The sequence below is a fragment of the Athene cunicularia genome (genome assembly GCF_003259725.1).
Source record: "Athene cunicularia isolate RWA chromosome 9 unlocalized genomic scaffold, athCun1 chr9_part1, whole genome shotgun sequence".
Classification (NCBI taxonomy): domain Eukaryota; kingdom Metazoa; phylum Chordata; class Aves; order Strigiformes; family Strigidae; genus Athene; species Athene cunicularia.
In genome coordinates this window covers 10247208-10268767 of record NW_020799110.1, presented here as the reverse complement: position 1 = coordinate 10268767, position 21560 = coordinate 10247208, and the positions used below count along the sequence as shown (strand labels likewise).

The window sequence follows — 21560 nt, the reverse complement described above, 5'->3', positions numbered from 1 at the left end:
CCAGCATCCAGTCACCTCAACTACCTGCAACAAAATAACAGCCACAACGGCAACCTGGTCTTTCAATTTGTGTAATATCTTTAAATAAACAAAATGCTTATTACAATTTCATCTTTGGAGTTCTCAGTTTTAAGAAAGCACAAGAATAGATTAGAAAAAGAAATTTAACTGGAGCATTTTCCAACAAAATAATTTGGATTTTAATTCTAAAATTCCTCCCATCAATAAGAGCATACAGGAAAGGTAACTGAGGAGGGTAAAAGAACTTGGAGGGCTGAGACAGCCCAAAGGCATCAGAAAAAAGTACCCTCGGTAGCAAAAGTCTGTCAGGGCACCGTGCGGGCTGGCTGCTGCGCAGGGGACGTGAGAGGGAGCCGAGCGTGATGAGCAGGCTGGCAGGGCAGGGTCTGTGCCGTGGTACCTGGGCGAGGCGAGCAGGGACGGCAGCCGGGTTCCAGGGAGAGGCCAGATCACCCCGTGAGCTCATGGGCGGTGAGGCAGGCCTGAGGTGATGCCAGGAACAGGAGCTAGCAAGTCAGGGACGGTATCTGGTCTGATTATGGTAACCAGAGTCAGACAGAGCCCAGGGATCTCCACGCAAGTCCACGGTGATGAGGCAGGTCGGAGCTCAGGCCAGGAAGACAGGCTGTGGGTCCGGATCTGGTCTGGATCAGCAGGGCCCACGGCCAGGCACGGTCCTGTACCTCAGGCAGGGCCACAGTGCCACAGCCGCAGCTTAGGGCAGCTCTGCGGGAAGCAGGTGGGGTTGGCCCTGGCTGTGGCCTCCCCACAGCGCTCCCCGGGAGCCTGTCCCCAAGGCCACCGAGGGACGGGGCACAGCCCCAGCCCGTGCTGTCACTGCGCTGGCCCTGAGCCCTGGCATCCAAGGAGGGGGGATGCTCCGAGCGCCCCGAGTCACACCCGGAGTAATGGTGTATCAACAGGGAAGAGGACTTCAACGCTGTCTAGCATTAAAAGCTAGTGGGCTTTTATTATTTTATGGGTTAACTTCTTAATTAAAATGTGATGAGCTTAGCCTATTTTTTTATTTCCCCTGGAAGATCTCAAGAAAGATTCTTTCTTTCCTAATGCTTTATACCCTCGCTTAAAGAAAGTGGAAAAGGCTATGCATGCGTGGAACCTCTGCACATAATTCTGGCTGGCGGAGAATCAAGCCCACGCTAATCAGATTCTTCTGTTTTACTGACCCTGCTGTGCAGGAAAAATGATGATTTACAAAATCAGCCTAATTCTTCCTTGAGATAGGTCATATTAACTGCTTTATAATAAAAACCACAGGGACACTCTACAGCCTGTAGCTAAGAAAAATCAATTTCACTAAAGCCAGACATAGCAACTGTACTGACAACAACAAATATAAATAAAAGAAGAAGAAGAGTGAACATGGGAAAGAAATGGCATTTGTGGCCAGGATTACACTGATATTTGCAATAATTATGGGGTTCATATAACACTACAGAGCCTTTCTCCAGTTGCCAGATCTGTAAAATCATTTGTACAAAAAAACCCCCATCAATAAAATATTGTTTCTGAAGCTTTTATGCTGTTGAATGATCCCTAGAGACACTGGATAATTTTTCCATTCAAAGAGTCTTTCAACAAAAAATTATGGTTTTGTTAAAGTATTCTGGCATTAAGAAATTTGATTAAAATGTATTCTTTTATTACTATAAATAAAATATAAATAAAAGTATTATTTTGAGTGGAGACAAAATAATATTGAAATACTGTATGGAGTTATGTTCACAACAAATATGCGTGTTTTTTCAGTTTGCAAAACTTTAAAACATACATTTTATATAAAGGAGTAATTTAATTGCTTCAAAGATTAAAATAAGCCAGAAAGTGCTATGTGAAACACATCAACAGAGCCAAAAATTTCAATTCCACATCATGAGAAATTTCAACATATTTTGATTTCATTCATTTCATTGTGGAAAACAATTCAAAATCAGGTAGTTTGCCAAAAATCATAAAGTTCAAATTCTATCCAATTTTTATCACAGTATGAGCTCTAGGCTTTGTCAGCATTCTCCTTTTTATCAAGTCATCAAATTACAGCATCTTGTTTTTCCCTTGGGAAGTTTCACCTTTGCCAGCTCAGGTTTCCCTAACACAACCAATGTGTTGTAGCTCCCTGCACAGGTGTCACTCCATGTCCTCAGACAGAGCAGGGCTGGCTTTAGTGACAAGAGCATTGGGGCAAGAGACTGTCACACTTCAGTGATTTTCAAAATGCTTTTTTTTGCCCCTCTCTTCAGTTAATCCCCATACTTCTCACTTCTGCTATTTAATAATGTGATTTATTTTATTAACTGTTTGCATGTTGATTCTAATCTCACTGTGGCTCCATCAGTTTAATGACATTACTGAGATTTATAACAACATATGTAACTGGATTGTTCCCCAAAAGGAGTACTGGTGAAGAAATCTTCTTCATTAACTGCTGGCCACAGCCAAGAATACCCTGTTTCACTTAGTTCTCTTTCTTGACTACAGCTTCTTATAATAGTAAATTGAGCAGGAACAGCAGCAAGTGAAGATAAATGGAGTTGGTGTGAACATAAACAGGGGGAGTTAAAGAGAACATCTGAAAGGTCTGGATCCCCAGTTTTGAGTCTTGAGTTTGAATACTGTTTAGCCTCTTCCACAGGCAAGGCTCACAAATTACATCAATACTTTCTCTAGCTTGGATCTGAGATTTGGCTTCAAAGACTTCTATGATTCAAAAATAAATACCAGAAGGGGTGTTTATCTGAGCGGTAACTGTATCTACAGCGCAGACCAGCAAGCATCAGTGGTCAGTGCAGATTCATGGGCATTTCCTTTATTTGCTGTGGCCACTCCAGCACAGAAATTCCTGTACCCAGCTTTCAGCGTCACCTAGGCCACCACCAGTGTTTACCATAATTGAGGCCCGGTACTAATGTGCAAAACTCATTTCTTGAACTACAAGTAGAAGACTGAAGATGTAAAGTTTCTCAGTTTCCTTTGACCTCAGGGCATACCTGGACACTGCCACACTCCCAGATGGCACTGATAACAGCTGATAACGTTTAGTCATCACTACTTCAACTCCTGCTGCTGATTGAGCACATTCGTGCCAGTCTGTGAGTGGGCCAGCACTGCAGCTTTCTCCCTCCAACATGCCCCCCCGGACAGATAAGGGCACAGGAGGCAATGCATCTGGTCTGCACACATGCGCTTTATGTGACCGCATGATCACACAGGACTGCAGCAAATCCTCTAAACCACATGCCCAGATAGTGCCCAACCTCTCCATCTCTGGCCTGATCTCTCACCTTCTAGCCAAACTCAGCAAAACAGCTGGAAGTAACACACCCTGTGTACCTTCAGTCACACCCATTCAAATGCTCTTGTCTCCTCCCAGGACTCTGAACTGATAAGAGCCGCTTCTCCTTGTCCAGTAGAGAACAGAAGCCCTCCAGCCAGCCACCGGAGATGAGAAGTGAATGGATTTTGGCAGACAACTCCCAATTCACTTTTCAATTTAATTTCACTTCACAGTTTTTCAATGATTATTTATTTTATGATATTATATCATCCATTATCAACTTGCTACCTGGGCAATGTCCAGCTAAAATCTGGTCTGATGTTTATTTTAACAAACATTCCAGTTTCACATAGACAATGATTTTTATTCAGGCACAGATAACCAGTGGTCAGTGACCTCCAGGACTGTTGACATTTTTACCAGATATTATCAAGCCTTTATCTCTGAATATAGGTGAGGCATCATGAATGCAAAAAAAAAAAAAGGGGCAGTAACATCCAAAGGGTACAGAATAAGATTTGCTGACTTATTTATGCATACACTGGCTATGCACGTGTTTAGATTTTTACCCTTCTCCTACACTCATCCTTGGCCAATCAAAAAGATTTAAAAAAGCAAGGCCCAGACATCAAAGTTCTCAAGGCGAGTTTAAAAAAATCAAGGTTTTAATAAAGTTAATTATAAATGCTAATTGTCTGTCTTCAGAACCTGCCCATTGTACACACTTCAGGGTTAAACATTTACTTCTGCATCTCTGAGATTATACATGTTAGAGCATTAAGACCCCATTCTTAACAGCAAATTCTTAACCCTCCTTTTTCCCCAGCTTCTCAAGCCCCTCAGCAAACAGGTCAGTCTTCCAACATATCCTTAAGGTCAACAACTTGCAATTAGGGTGTTTTTTCTAGAAAGCAATTTGCAGCCAAAGACTCTGAGGACAAGACAAGGAATACTGACACCCTTTTCATTCCCTGTATTAGTTCTTGAGGCCTCCTAAGCAACAAGACTTCTGTAAATACATTGTCAGCCTGCTCACTTGACAGTTGGTCTCCTCCAAACAGCTTTTGAACTTAAGGTCTGTTTGAATGAAATTTGATAGACAAGGTGATGAAGCTTCTAAAAGTTTGTTAAAAAACCTGATGACTGGTAAAGAAAAATAGGCTGCAGGCAGGGAGAAGAAGCTGAAAACCATAAGCAATGTAAATTTGTCTAATATTGCCCTTGCATCAGGGGGCACCCTGTTTACATCCAGCAGATAAGGATGAGACATGAAGGAAGACATGATGCATTTATATACTTTCCCATCACAGATGGGGGCATTTCTGTTAAATGCAGTTTTTTTTTTTTTTTTTTTTTTTTAATCAAGGTGTAAAATCAGGCCACCCTGGTCTGAAGCTATGAGGCATCACAGACTGAAAAAAAAGTAAAGAAAAGCTAGCCAAGAATTCACCTATAAACAATTGGAGCCACATATGTCTTTGTTAGCTGTACTCTTGCTTGGGAGCATGAACAGCAGCTGCAGAGCAGCGCAAGCTACAAAACAGATAAGGGTCTTGCTACGTGGCATAATTGACTGAGCTGTGCGATTTTGATAACCCCAGCCTGTGAGTGAAGCACTACTGCAGAAGGGAGAGAACAGTCAGCTAGTGTAGCAGTTGTCCTCCCAAGAAATCAGAGATATCTGTAAATAGTTACAGCTACAATTTAGGAATGGAGTAATTGGTTATTGCCTATTATCTCCTTTATTTGTCAGCTCTCTTTCTTTTCCCCTAGAATAAAGCTCTATTTATTAAGAATTTGACACTCTGTTTTTCAAGTGAGGAAGACAAGTCTCTTTTTGGTGTGTCCTCCCAGATTTCTGGAGAGAGGTTTAGGATGGATGTTTATTACCAACTCCTTAAAGTTTGAATGTGGATGCCCTCTCACTGTTGCAAGCCAAGCTTTGTGTCATGGTTTGAGTCCAAAGGGCAACTGAGCAGCACACAGCCGTTCACTCACCCCTTCCAACCCTAGCAATGGGAAGGAGAAAATGAATCAAAAGGCTCTGGAATCTAAATAAGGATAGGGAGGGGTGACATAAGCATTATGGTCATGGGCGGAAGACAGACTTATTAGGGGAAGGAAAAAAAAGAACATCACCTTAATTCAAAACCCTAACAACATGACTTAACAGACAGAATGGGACAGTGAGAAGCATTACCACATCTTAAAAACACCTGCCCCCTTCTCTGCTTCTCCCCAGGCTCAGTTTTTTCCTGATATCTCTACCTCCTCCCCTCAGTGGTACACGGGACAGGCAACAGGGAGTTTTTGGTCAGTGTGCTGCTCCTTCCTCCCCTGTTCCATGTGGTGTCCCTCTCACAGGGGATGGCCCTTCACAAACTCTCTCCACGGTGAGTCCTCCCCACGAGATGCATTCTTCTCAGGATGCTCTGGTTGTAGGTCACCCCCACGTGCTACAAGCCTCCCAGTGCTAAACTACAACAGCAGGGGCTGCTTCTCCCCTCAGAGTCCCGGCCCAGTGCAGCCACCTGCTCTGGTGTGGGGTCCTCCACAGGCCACAGATGGATCTCTGCTCCACTGTGGGCCTCCATGGGTGGCAGGAGGGGTGGCCCTACCGTCCCACCACAGGATACAGGGCAGGTCTCTGCTCCAGCACACCTCCCCCCCTTCCTCCTCCTTCCTTCCACTGACCTGGGTATTTGCATAGGTGTCCCTCTCCTAACTCCTCCTCAGAAGTCCTCCACCTTCTCTCAGATTCCCCTTCTTAAATACATTATCACAGAGGTGCAGCCACTGTCATTAATTGGCTCGGCCTTGGCCAGAGGTGAGTTGGGCTTGGAGCCAGGGGAGCTTTGAGAAGCTTCTCACAGGGGGACACAGCTGTAGCCGCCTCCCCCAGTACCAAAAACCTGCCACGCAAACCCAGCACACCCTCGTAAAAGCCAGAGAGATAAACAAGCTTTTGATAAGCTAGTCAAGAGAAATGCCATGTTTGGATAAATATTCCTATTCCTGTCAGCAATCTCTTTATAGAAGTAGCTTCACTAAAACAAGGCACAAAACTTACAAGCAATAAATATAAAAACAAAATAAGTATTAAAAAAAAAAAATCAAACTGGATGAGAAATGATAAAAATACATTATACTGACTCAAGTACAACCAATATTTAATTAAATGCTCTGACTGTGCCTGGAGTGCTTGTTCATGCTGTACTTTAAGAATAGATTCCAATCTTTCTTTTCCAAAGAAATCAAGGACAAAACTCTACAGTGGGAACACACTTTTACTTCTGCAGTCAATTTTGCAGGAATTGTACATTTTCTGCTGTTTATTCATACTGTTTCTATTTCATACATAAAAAATACATAAGCCACTGTCAAGAAAATGATTGGTGTCACAATGAACAGCACAGAACAAAAGGAGAAAAAAACCCAAACAATCTGCAAACAATAGACGACTAAGGGAATTATGTCATAAATTACCTAATCTGATGCCTTTCTTCAATATGACTGCCCATTTGAAAAATTAAACAGTATTGTAAGTAATGAATAGGGATCCAGTTTGGAACACAGCAATGATGTGAATATTATTTTTAATTGATGAGATGTATTTCAAATGTCTTTGATTATTTACACAACATTTATTTCACTGCTTTTTTTCAATCTTCCAGAAGAAATTCTGAATTATTATAATGATACGTTATAAAAACATAAACAAAAGAAATGCCCTACTACATCAGAACAGTGGTTCATCCAGCCCAGTATTCATTTCTCACAGTGGCAAAAGACAGTTGTGGTTAGGATAAACATATGACCCTCCCTCTCTCTGCAAATCATTCCCCTTATATTTTTCCAGTACACAGAATCATTGTACCAAGGATTTTCAAGAGCACTTAATCTGCTTAGTCCTTCCACTAGCCACTTAAGGACCTGCTGCCCATTAACTTTTCTAAGCCATTTCTGACCCAGCTGTCTGCCTCCACATCCTTCCACAGCAACAAGTTCCAGAAGTTCACTACCCATTGTGCAGGGACTGTTTTTATCCATCTTAAACTGATTCTCACTAGTTTTGTGTGCCCCTGGTTCTAATATTGTAAGATTCTCCATTTAGCTTACCTACTACCAGAGAACTGTTCAGTGTGTCCTGAACTAACTATAAAGGAAAGCCACTGCTTCAGCTCAATGCATTTTAAAATATTATTTCTTAGACATGCTAAAAGTTGGAATTTTTTAAAATAAGGATTAATGAAATAAGGTAAGGGTTAAAGATGACTACTCATTTTATCTCCCAATGTTTCTCACAAAAATAAGTCAGAAAAAAACTTCAAAGTCAAACATGTAAACCCAAGTCCATTATACAGCTAGCATGTTTTTCCATGAGAAGCTGATCCAATGCTTCACACCAACCAGGATTTGGAAAATTTCTCATTTGAATCTTACCTTGTCATTTTGGACTCAGATTGAATTTTTGTATTTTTTTATTCAGAGTTTGAATTTTATATTCAAACTTCAGCCACTCCCTGACAAGCTATTACTGCCTTTTAAGATTGTCTTAAACTATCCTGAATAAAAGATTTTGATTATGATTAGATAACATCTTCTCCTTTCTGCTTAGCAGAGGGTATCAGCATATCCTGTGAAAGGTATGAATCTTTATACACATTGAATTATTTTAATAAATACAAAAAAATTACCAGCAATTCTCTAAAGAAGTCTATGAAGGCTACTACAGCCAAAGAGCACACAAACTGCTGAGGCTGCTTTACAACACCTCATGCTATACCTAGGTTACACTGGTATTAAGACAGTCAGTCCCATTCTGAGTACCAGTCTGAAATGATATAAAGCTGATAGAAGTCTGCTTTAAATTTTCTTGAGTTGGACAAGTAGGAGGTACTCACATAGAAGCTATAGACCACCAGCCTGCAAGTGCTCCTTGAGCTACATCCCTTTTTCCAAACCTAAGTGACCTCCTTGTTTCCCTTTCACTAGTTCTCTGCAAGGTAAAGATCTGTAAAAACAGGGATATGGATGTAGCCAGCATTTGACCACAAATATTCCAGCATATTTTCAGCTCAACTGTTTTTACATTAAACAGCAAACTAAGATTGCATAATACCTGGACACATAAACTGGACCTTCTTAATGCCAGGTTCAGCAGCACACTGTTGGAAGCTGAGTATTTTTCATATTAAAACACTATTGCACAATGCCTGCTTAAAGAATCACAAACATAGTCCCCTCCAATGGGTAGTCCAGAGAGTATTATAAGGCCTACTTTCCTCAAAATCTGCTCAATCACTATATAATCATTTACTTGCTGTTTGCAAATGTTAATCCAGGGTCAAGGTAATGGCCCTGTGACACAACACTTAAATTTATATAAAACCATGCCCTTTTAGCGTTCATTGATAAATTCAGAGGGCTACTCTGATTTAAAAGCAGACTACTGGCTTTATCAGAGCATGGGCAGAAGTGACCTAACACCACAAACAAAATGCTGCTACTAGCTTTAGGGGGTTTTTTAACACTACTGCAGTGTTCTAATGCCCAAAACAAAACAAGCATTACAACTGCAGACTGTAAAACTGTTGAAGCAGATGCAGGAGTGGCCCTGGATTTGGTCAATAGACATCGCAGAGATGGCTATGTTTTTGGTTTATTCCGTGTTGCTGATGCACATGAACTACATATAGTAAGTATCAATTTAAAGGCTGATTTACATAAGAATGTGATTTTAAAATAATGAGGCAGATCATTAAAAGCTTATGATTATTGCTTTTAACATAGCAATGTTGATGTCATTCAATGAATCAGCTCTGATTTACACTATCTCAGTATTCATTTCTGCATGATTTATTGCACATAAGCTTGATTTCAAATGATGCTGAATGCCCTCTATTCTCTTGGCCGACAGGATGTTGGCATAAGAGGTGCTCTGAACAGCTTTATACAACACCAGAAATTCATCTGTCCCGTCTGTTGTCAGGTCTCAGATGTTATGTTGAAAACTTGCATTTGGAGGGTTTCTTTAATCTGCGACTATCTAACATTAATTAGATCCATACATCCTGCAAGATGGGTATTTTGTTATCATCTTAATTTTGGAAGATAGCTGGATAAGTGGAGAGAATTAAAAAAGGCAGAGGAAGTCAAAGGAGATGAAAATGTCATTCTGCAAAACAGGGGAAGGGCTGGATAGAGAATCCATATCAGTCATTTCCTATTTCCTTCCTACTTCTATTTTTGTTTCCTAGAGAGAAATAAGCCTTTCTCTATGACTGCCTAAATGCCAAAGCAAATCAATAGCAGAAAAACCAATAGAATAGAACTTTTTTTAAAACTAGTAGATAAAAGAGACCAAGGACATGTAGATTTACTAATGCATTGACTACCTTTTAGATGCTTGTCTGTGAAACTAGAATCTAGGCACACATGCACTGTTTAAGAAGTGTATTACACATCTCAGTATGGCATCTGAAAAACAGGCTAGTTTTTGATGGAGCTGCTTAGACTGCCTGTTAGGACAGGAAAATTGCTCCTAAAGTGACCCAAAGCTCATATTCCTACAGAACTTCAGGTATACTTTCAAAAAACCTCATGGATTCAACGACAAGGATGTGGCAAGTGATACTACTGGGTTTTATGCAATAGCCAGGTAGTTAAAGAGCCCACCTAGGAAGGAATCAATCTTCCTCAGCATTAAGAGATTTAAACAATCAAGTCTCCCGTCCTTGAAGAATGCTGCTCCCATGCAGCTATGTGTGTGCCACCCCTGTCAAATGGAGCCACTGAACAGTTGCAAAATTCACTGAATGATTGAGAAAAAGACACAGTCATTTCTAAAAAGAAAAATCTTAGTATTTTGGCATTTTAACCAATTATTGACTATATGAACTATAGAACCATAACTTGGAATAGGCAACAGAGCTGAGGATTCATACTTCCCAATAAATGCTATAACCACTAGGCTACCTATACTGGTTTTAGCTGGAATAGAGTTAATGTTTCTTCTTAGTAGCTAGAATAGTGCTGTGTTTTGGATCCAGTATGGGATTTGGTATGAGAAGAATGTTGATAGTACACTGATGTTTTCAGTTGCTGCTGAGACATCAAGGTCTCCCCAACTCTCCACGTCCTACCCATGTGCAGGTGTACAAGAAGCTAGGAGGGAGCACAGCCAGAGCACCGGGCCCAAATTAGCCAAGGGAATATTCCATGTCACGCAATGTCATGCTCAGTGTATAAAGGAGGGTCGGCCAGGAAGGAGGGGGTTCTCTCGCTCGCTTCCAGGATTGTGGTTTCAGGATCTTGGTTCTTTGGGATCACTAGCGAGGAACAGGCTGGGTATCAGTCAGTAAGTGGTGAGCAATCACATTGTGCATTACTCATTTGTACTTTTATTATTGCAACTGTTTTGTTTTATTTCAATTATTAAACTGGTTTTATCTCAACCTATGAGTCTCCTTTACCCCTTCATTCCAAGGATGGGAGAGGGTGAGTGAGCAGCTGCATGGTGTTTGGACAGGTTTAAACCACAACAGTACTGTGCTTATGTTTTGCTTTGTGCCTCTAATGAATTTTGCTCTCTTTGTAGTCCAGGGCCATAACTTCAACTATCACAAAGAGTCTACATGAACAGAAAAGACCCTTCTACCTATCTTAGTGCTAAAGACTTCTCCTTGTAAGGTCTCTGTACCTTCTCAGACCCAAAGCCACCAGTTGTGGTCTCCTGCATACTGATCATGTACACTATTGTGCAAGAAGTTATGTTGGCTCCACCGCCAAGATGACATTAAAAAAATAATATATAAAAAAAGAGCAGATCATTATTTTTATTACCTCCATGCAATATTGTGCATCAAGTCTATCACATCAACCCCCTTAGAAACTTAAGCAGAGCAGTTCCTAGCACTCAGATCTCTGCTGGGTTTACCTGGGACTTCTAGAACCATAAGATACTCAAGTATTCACACTAAAATAGTTCTGAGCTTGTGCAGTGCAGAACTCTGGCACCCAAGATGCTTTTAAAATAACCAAAAAGGCACCATATAAGAGTATTATTTTTGATCCCAAGAGCTATCCATCAGATGAACAGATGCTATTCTACTGTATATTTGGATGTAGACAATTTCAGCCAAGCTCTGCTCTAGGCTTTATTGAATCCAAATGCATCCTGCTGAAGAAAATAAACATTTGCCCAGGATGAATTGGTTTCTTTAGCGTTTCACAAGTTTGGATGACAAAGTGAATATATTTAGTCATTTACGTTTTAGAGGGCTCCTAGTGAATAGCACATTTTACAAAAGACTATCACACCTTTCCATTCAGTGCAATTCCATAAATACAAATCAGAAAAAAATAGGGTTTTTCACTGTTCATCTTCTCATCTTTGTCTGCATTTTACTACTATGTTGACTAGAAGCTTGAAATTATTGGCATTTATAAAATAAAATAGAAATACTAACTTCCGCTAAGCAAAGAGTATTCATGTGACTAGTGGGCAAGGATGAGCGTCCAGGACAACTACATTATTTTCCTGCTTCTGTCATTGAATGACATGTATCTTTGTGTAAATCACCTAGCCTCTATTTTAAAAATAGAGACAATACTAAGACATACACATACTGCAAAACTAGTGTTTAACATGCCACTCAGAGACTCCTAATAAAAAAATACTACACTGGACTGCAGTAATACTTTCTCAAGGTCTCATCTATACAGAAACACTCTGAAAAAGGAATCTGAATGGATAATATCTGATAAAGCCCGAGGACACTTATTCACAGTAAAGGGCTTTCATCATTTTATCTAATAAAATACGTCTGTGTTCATTCTGAATGTCCATACAAGGGTTGCATGAAATTTAAATAATCCATTCCAAATGCGAATTAAGATTAATTTTCCTGAGGAAAAATATAAAACTTTTCTGTGAGCCACAGATAATTCTTAACACCACATCCCATTACACTGATAGCCAAATTCAAATTCTGATTCTCCATCCTGTCTGCTCAGGAGACAGAACATATTAGAAGAATTTCAGAGCTAAGGCTCCTAACTTTGTAGGGATTATTACAGTTTTGTTGCATCACTCCCTGAACAAACGGAGCAGGAAGCAAAGTTCTGAAAGTATATCTGGTCACTGAGGTCATCTGAAATGGATATAGCTATATACTTGGCTGCCTAGACAACTGATTTCTTAATAGACCAATATGTTCTATGCGAAAATCAGAAAGACAGAATGGCAACTTTTTAATTCTGGTAATTTCCCTACATGATGGATACCAGGTTTACAACAGACTCTTCTCACAGGTTTCCAACAAAAGGGTAAGAGGCAACAGTTGTAAGTTGCAGGAAGAGAATTTCTCACAAGATATAAGGCCAAAAAAATCATGGACAGTGGTTAAGTACTGGAACAGCCCAGAGAGGCTGTGGAACATCTCTCTTGGTGATATACAGAACTCAGCTGAATCTAACTTTGAAGTCAGCTTTGCCTTGAGCAAGCGGCTGGACAAGATGACCTCCAAAAGTCCCTTGCAGCCTAAATACTAGTCAGTTCAGAAAAACCTTAATAGGGACTGAGGAAGCTATATGAAAAGTGTATCTACTTCAAAATAAGTTTCTTTCAGACCAGACAGTATGCAAACTCTTTTTTACCTGCACTTCTCTTCCAGGGAAATTCATCAGTCCTCTACTTAACTTTGGATGTGCTACAAACTGAATGCTCTGTATTGTCCAGAAGACACTGGGAGTCTTGTGAATACGGTGACACCTATGCCATGGCAAGTAATGACACCCACACAGAGTCATATGTCAATAATGCATTAACTTCATCTTCACCTGAACTGCCCAGAAAATTCTGTGTCACAAAATCTCAAAGACTAAGCTTTAATATGGCTCACTAGAAAATAAAATGTATTGAATTCTAGAGTTGTTAAGATGAAGGTTTGGAAAAGAGTTGACTGCTCAGATAAGTGCAGCTTTATTTAACAAGCTGTCGAAGGAGCTATACTCCACATTCCACTGCTGGTAGCAGTACTGATATTTTAAGAATAATGTGCTGACGACAACTAAAGGGCACTAGAAATTATTTTTTAAAGCATGTTCCTAGTATATTAGCCAGAAATACCACTGTCATATTTTGTCAGTTTTCTGTTATAGCGTTTGTGGCAAGACAATATGAAATATTGGTAGTGTCAGTACACATATGATATGTAGCAATACTTGTCCTTTATTGTTGCAGTCCAGTGATGCAGTCTGGGATGAGAACTACCAGTCCAAAACTTTATTTAAATACTACCACACAGGACAAAGCAGGAAGGCCATGAAGAGAGAAGAGAAGGCATTTACTCTTTTTATTAAGATGGGGGAAAAGAATGGAAGAAAAGGTCCATCCACTTTCTGATAAAGACTTACCTAACCTTGAGTATCCCTGGCATCCTAACTTCCCCTGCTAGCTAGTATTATCTTACTGTAAATAAGTATTGGAAGGACTGGGAAGACTGGTTTAGTTTTCCATTGTCTACTCAGATGTGCAAACTGAGAATTAAAATAAAGGCTCTTGTAGAGGGAGATCCCATTTTACCTGCACACAAATTTTGAGTGGTACCAGATCAAACATTCCATTAATGACCACATCTGTTATTCTTAGAGGTACTGTACATTAAAAGGAGGCATAATTTCTATATCACCTACATTCAATGAAATGCAGTGAAAATAACATCATAATCACATACTCTTTTTTCTTCTCAGGACTTTGGGCAATGTAAGATTATCACATATACAAGCCAGATGCTGAAGAAAAAACAACTATATGGATTTAATTGTACATTAAGTCCAGGTAAAATAACTACTGTTGTAAGCCAATGCATACCTCAGACCATCCCTAGTACCAAATTACAAGTCTGTGCACTAGTATTTGGAAACCGTAACAGATTCATTCATCTGCTTGCAATTCGTATTCTAGATAATTCAAATGGAATGTTAAGAATGAGTAATAGAATTAAGGTTACCCTACTCTTCTAAAGCAGACTTTATTAATGTCAGATGATATCACCATTCCAGTCAACCAAAACATGATAATGAATATCAGAAAAAAAGTAAACATGGAAAGACTGCTAATTTGGGGTGGTAAGATTCTAAGGTGGAGCTAAAAGATTTATAAGAATCTTCATTTTCATACATTTGGGTTTTTTTCATGTTACAGGACAAACCTGTATTTGTGAAGTGAGGGATAGGTATTTCACTTCCAAGCAAGCGCTTGCATTTGAGTTTCTCATTATAAATTCAAATTAAAGGCACATGCACACTACCAAGAGTATTAATACTCATTGCAATATTAGTAAATTCTCTGTTTTCACAGTTCCTCCTGATTTATTGGAGTGCAAAGATTGTCCTGTGAAAGTTGAAGTCTTAGAAGTCATTGAGCAACATACAACTATTGCTGCAAAGGCCCTGAAGAAATTCAACAGCGAGAGTAACTACACAAACTACTTCAGCGTGAACAAAGTTGAAAAGACTTTAAAGATGGTAAGTCACATTTTGTCCTAGAATTACTTATAAACAACAAAATTTTTGAGCAGCTTCCAAACCATGGGACCAGAATTCAAACCCTTCTAGGATCAGAACTATTGCTTGTCACCTCCCAGTGTAAATCATCTGCTATAAAACTGAAGGTCCTACTTCTGCAAAGACTTGCTATCAACTTTAATTTAGGCACGTGAAAGCAAAAGTATTTCTCATTTGCTAAAATCTATGGCAGTGTGATGACATCCAAAATGTCAGAGCCTTCTTTGTGTGCATATTTTTTTTTAATTCCTGTTTATCTATCATATCATAATATACAAGTGTTTATTTACTTTTATTTACCAAGTGTTTATTTATTAAGAACCAGAGTTCTTCAAGATGTACAGTCATGTACACGGTATTATCACAGTCATACATTCTGCCAACTGAAGTCAGATAATTTTTTACTCTTAGAATTTAGGACATGGGTACAACACAAAATAGAACACACTCAGCATCATTTTCACTTTCTGCTGCAGAGCAAAGTAGTACTCTGAAAGCCCTGAAAGACAGGAGGTAAATTTGTATCTGTGCTGTGCCTCTTGAAGAACTACTGATTCTGGTAAATGACTTCTCCATCTTTGAGTGATGTGACCATGAAGATTTATCCTTTGGGTGATTTGAAGCATAACTATCAGACCACCACAATTTCTTGTCAGTAGATACTGGAGGCCTTCACTTAAACAGCACAGGATCACCCTGCCAACATGTGTGTGAGTTCAGGACACCTCTGTAATGAGGACCCATGGTCCCTACCATAACACATGTTGATCTTGGAAACCGCCTAAATTATAGCATGCCAACCCCACCTCCCTGCAGCTTTTAATATTGCTCAGAAACTTGTTCTACACTGTAGTCCCATGCAGCATGTATTCCTAGTCCCAAATAGCAAGTGGATGTTTTCAGATTGCCTGGATTCACAGATTTCTCCCTAAATGCTTTATCTTTACACTTTACCATTTTCAGCTATAGTGACAATTTAGATTGTACCACTGGATTTCAACAGACTGCATAACACTTAGAAACCATGAATTATGATTAAAAAAACCCACGCCATAAAGTATGTGCATCTACTTTTAACCAATTTAGCTAAACCAGTGAAACTTCTGTGCACACACATGCTATGGACACCTTCAACACAGACTTGAAGTAAACTACTATTACAGTTGGAAATTAAAATGAAACACCTCTTTATGGATTTTAATAGGATCACAAAGGCCTTCTGGCCATGTTCTTATGGAGTAATGCCCCCTTTATGAATAATGCCACTGACAACAGAGAAAGCAACAATCTCACCATAGCTGCCAGAATTTCATACCAAATGAACATCAGCACTGTAGCACTACGCACTCCTGGCACTGGAAAGGCATGGTTGCCATCCAGTAGATCTCTGTATTTTCACAGGACCAGCAGTTCAATTTAAGGAGAAGACTCTAAGGATGCTACCTCCTAAAAACACAGGCTGTAAAAGTAACAGGTTTCATAGCGTACACATATTAGACAAAGAAATAAAGCAACCATTCTTGGAACTCATAAAGATGTGAGGTAAGTAAGGTATAAATTATCTAATCTAATTTTCTTACTGAATACACATAGATTTGAACAGTACAGTTAATGAAAGCATAAGGTAGACAGGATTTTGACAACAATAGGAAGTATGGTTGCTTTCAAAATTACAGGTCTTTAAATACACCTAGTTACCACTTCTTATTTTACCTCTTGGTTTCAGACTGCCTCCCGTGAAGGTCACATTTTAGAATTCTCTATAAAAGAGACCAACTGTTCCAAATCTGCACAACAAGCATATCAGGCATTGGAATGTGATTTTCTGGACGACTGGCATGCTGTAAGTAAAGTCTTAGAATGAAAATTGATACAATGGGTGGCACCAGGAGAATCTTCCCACAATACTTCCAAGTGTTTCTTATAAGCATGCACCCAAACTCAAAATTAAAAATCCAGCATGTCCAAGCCCAGATCTTAATTTTACAGCTGAGGAGCCAGCCTGAACTCTCAAATCTAAATGTAACTGGAGTCTGGTATATTGCAGACCCAGAGCTGAGCTTTTCAGTTTGGATCTGGCTTTCACATTCAAATTGTGGCCATTCCCTATTAAATCATTCAGGTTATTTTTCTAAAAACGTTTACAGTAACATGAGTCATAGACCTTGAAAAAAAAACACCATGTATTACGTCATCCCAGTGAGCCCAGGGTTACTTTTTTTTCCTCTGCTGCAAGGGAATGGAGAGTGGAATAATTCAGGCCTGTCTGCAGATTACTATCAAAGTACTCTCCTCACCCCACCTTCCCATTGCAATAACAATCTACACCAAAAAAACAACTAGGCAAGATTGTAATTTCAGAATAAATTATTCCCCAGAAATGAAATTGAAGGAATGACATAAAAATATGGAAAAAATAGAACATGTAGAACTTTTTTTTTAATCTACATCCATTTTCTTCTCTGGCTCTTTATACTCCCGGAGACTGGAAAAGGTTGTGAATGAACTGGTAGGGGAGCCAGAAGTTCACTAGCATGAAGCACAAGCCAGATAGCTAGACATTCTGAATTCTGTTCTCAGTGCTGCCACCACTGGTGTGTGTGTGTGTGTGCGCGTGTGTGTGTGTGTGTGTGAAATACTATTAACATTTGTAATCACTGATCATACAGGCTACTAATGGCCCAAACATACATTAAGATAAAGAATCCACTACAGAGAGCATACACAGAACCTCTTACCTGAGTTCTGTGCTCTTTCACTTGAGTGATTCCACATACAACTGGACAGCAAGTGAAAGTCACAGCAAACAGGATGCCAAGGGAAGTAACGCTGAAAGATTACAACGAATTACTTTTCAAAAACTAAATATGGAAGAAAACTCTACCTTGAGCTTTTTCTGAAACAGCATAGCTACACAGTGCCTGTTTTTGAGGACTTCGAGCATAATTTTAGAACAGCCAAATCTGAACAGATCTTTGACAAACAAACACAGAAATAAAGGAATAAAAATCAGTCACCCATAGGGTACTCATTTTGGAGACATCACTAGCTGACCAATTTCTTGCAGGTATCAAAAGAGAAGTAAGATGGAGAGTAGTAGCCCTTTAGATGCATGTGGCAAAGTGGTCTTCACAGTCAAAGCCACTCAAAAATGGCATATATATTAATCAGTATTAATCACTGGCAAGTACCACTGGTCAGAAAGCTCGGGATCTAAGCTGTGTAAACATACTTAGGCATCAAAGGAACTAGCCTAACTTTAAAAATGTTGAACTTTCAGTAGCTTCTATTAACTCCATCACAAGAACCCAGATGTGCATTGTTGTTTTGGGTTTTTTTCTTTTCTTTTGCTTAGCACATGGGATTCTGCAAGGCAAGAATTATCAGTGATGCAGATGAACCTGATGGCACAGATATAAGCTGTGAGATCTACCATCCCTGGGTATGTACCCACTTACTGAAATGTCTCTGGCTGTATGCTCATGCAGGCTACAGCAACCTCACTTAGTCCAGACTGACAGATGAATGCAACATTTGTTTATGTCCCTTTGTCACTGCCTGGGTGTGATGCAGCATGTTAGGACAGACTGGCTTTTGACCCCAGGTCAACTGGAGGATGAGTTAGAATGGAGCTGTCCCTACTGCTCTCTCCAAGGGTGTCTTCTCTCAGTTCAGTCATACTCCTTAGCTAAAGTGAGTAGAGACGGGCAAACAAGTTCAAAGAAATTTTAGAAAACAAGAGGAGGAGAGATGATCTTTCTCGTATTTGCTATTTCATTTTATATTGCAATAGCTACTCCAGTGTGGGTTTTGTTTTGATCCATCACAAATTTTGTTTAGTTGGTTATATAATTTCATTCTGTTATAGTGTAGTATTCCCAGATAATTTACAGTAATTTGGCATTTTATCATCTACTCCTTGTCTTCTATCTTGAAAAAAACCACAATTTTTGCCTTACATACCACTGGAACTGTAAATGTAAACCTATTAACTCCTACCTCTCTTTCTTTCTTCTGTCCTATCAACATCTCACATAATATTTTCTCCCCTGGTGTTTTTATAAACAGCATCATGGCTATGGGCAAAGATGCAGATATTCAACTCTGGGACAGTCACACAGGCATCCCCATCATTTTGATCATAGACATCGTCACAGACATCATCACAAGCATGGATGTCCACCTTCTTCTCAATCCAGACCTGAAGATCCTGAGCATAACCATAATTTCAAGCAAGAACCTCCCCTTCCACCCCTCCACAGTGAACCACATCAACACCTTCACCTTCCACACCACTGTCCTCCACCTCCTCCCCATGGTGGACCACATCACCACCCTCCTTCTCCTCCCTATGATGCACCACATCCTCCTCCCCAAGAGGAACCACAATATCCCCCTTCTGCTCCTCCTCCTCATGATGAACCACATCATCTTCCTCCTTCCCAAGAGGAATTACACAATCTCTCTTCTCCTCCTCCCCATGATGAACCACATAATCCTCCTCTTGGTCCCCATCATGGACCACATTGTCCTCCCCCTCCTCATGGACCACACCACCACCATCGTCCTCCTCCTCATAGACTACATTGGCATTCTCCCCCTCCTCATGGACGACATCACCACCATCATCCTCCCCATCATGGATCACATTCTCCTCCTCATGGACCACATCACCTTCCTCATCACCATCATCCCTATTACAGACATCACTGCAACAAAACAAGCATATCGGGAAAGTACTTTCCATTCCAAATAACAGGAGCTGTCTATCGCATTCCAGTTCTAAATCAGCAGGATTCTCTCACACCTCCTACTGCGAACTTTCCTGAGTTATCCCAAAGTAATCCTCACTCCTCCAGCACTGGTGAAGGTATTCCCTCAACTGGCTCCAGTCTAAAGGAGATGCCAGAAGCTCCAGGATTTCCAGATCACCCTACACAATCAGAATCATGCCCAGGAAATCCCAAGCTTGTTCTTCCAAAAATTTTGCCTTTATTTCCACATAGACCATAACAGATAAATTCTCCTGCATGACCTCAGAGAATGATGTTCCTGGCTTGAGAGTTGCAGGGCTAGTAACAGTTGTATAATGAATAAAAACAGCATGTGGAGAAGGGGAAAATGCATACAATTTCTAGGGAGGAAAAGCACTGAAAATAATTCTTAAGACAAGTATTCCAACCTGTCTCTTGATTCCAGCTATCTCAGACTCCACTGTAACTGAAAGGCTCAAAATTCTAAGTCCCTCAGATAATGTGAATGGGTACAAATCTTGCTAGCAAACAATACTCCTTTAGTTCTAATAAAAAGGAAAATTCCCTAATAACTACCATCTAAAATCTTTCATTTTCTCATCATTCATAATTGTTATGTACTTCTCTAAGGAAATCTGACCTAGAGGAAATTTGACCACCTTCCATAAAAAATGATCCATGCCACTACATTTATGCTTTATAAAGATTCAAAGAAAATAAAAATAGGTAAGCTTTTTTTTTTAACACTGTTACCAAAATTTTGTCTTTTTTGTTAACAATGTATGTGTAGCTGCACAGTAAACATCCATGAGGCATACTCTAGCATAAATTGACTAATGGTGGTTGGGTTACCACCATTATCTAGAAAAGGTCTGAGAATAGTTAATGACTTGTAGTGTAACACTGCAGAGTGGCCTGCACAGGTACTTCCACTGCTACAAGTTGCTGGAGGCGATATACCAGAAATACTGCATTCAAGGACAGCCCTTTTCAAATAGTTCATAGTTGCTCTCAGGGGAGGAGAAAAGCAGATGCATGTAATAACTCTTTCATGTAAATGTTTTCTTTATAGCTGAACCTTCCTCCCTGTATTGTAAGAGGATAGAAGAACAAAAATCTAGCAAAAGACAAAAAACAACATTTCTCATAAGATCTGCAGCTCAGAATGTAAGTTTTGTTTTGTAACCAGGATCACTATTGCTATAAACAATTTTATGCCTGCTTAGTTCTAGGATAGAACTACTGTAAAGATTTATGACCAGCTGAATGGTGATCTGAAACCATGCTGTAGAAAGAACGTATTTTTCTGTCCTTTAGGTGAACTTAGCTCATTATAATATGAAACCCACACCTCTATAGCTTAAGTTACCCACTTCTTCATGAAGCTCCTCACCCTTTGAGCACGAATACGTTAATAGGTAGATACTGTGACTTTAAATGAAAGCAAGGACTAAAACTAGCCAATAGATGATACTGTGATAAAATACTAAGAAACAGTTATGTATAGAGGTGTGTGTTTCTGTGTTCAGAATCAAATAAATATGGTGTGTGTTTGTAACTCAGTGTACTGGCCACTTTGGATGCCAAGCACTCTTTTCTGTTAACTGGCTCTTTGCATACCATACTAGTTTTGGGACAACAACTGGAAACTGAGTTGGGAAGAGCAGGAAGAAAGAACGTGTGTCTTTTTATACTCCAGCCCCCATCAGGGTGAAGTCCATTCAGACAGATCTGGGACCTCAATGAGTTAGTTCAGAACAGTTATGTCATAAGCAAGAACATGGGATTAATCTCAAAAAAATAGTAATTTGGTCCTCAAAGTAGCTTTTTCATGGCATAAAGTAAATGCAGTGTGAGGGCTACACTGAAGAAAAAGAAACACAATGGGGACAACATTTTATGTAACTGTGTCAAGGTTG

At 39.8% G+C, this 21560-nt stretch overlaps 1 protein-coding gene across 1 annotated transcript; it reads left to right on the top strand.

The window, feature by feature from the left end:
• The first annotated feature begins 8816 nt into the window (after positions 1 to 8816).
• HRG (histidine rich glycoprotein) lies at positions 8817 to 19900 on the top strand. Its single transcript, XM_026854966.1, has 7 exons — positions 8817 to 9014; positions 12994 to 13101; positions 14072 to 14159; positions 14682 to 14848; positions 16614 to 16730; positions 18243 to 18329; positions 18956 to 19900. The coding sequence occupies exons 1-7, from the start codon at positions 8817 to 8819 to the stop codon at positions 19898 to 19900; spliced, it is 1710 nt and encodes a 569-aa protein (XP_026710767.1).
• The last annotated feature ends 1660 nt before the right edge of the window (positions 19901 to 21560 follow it).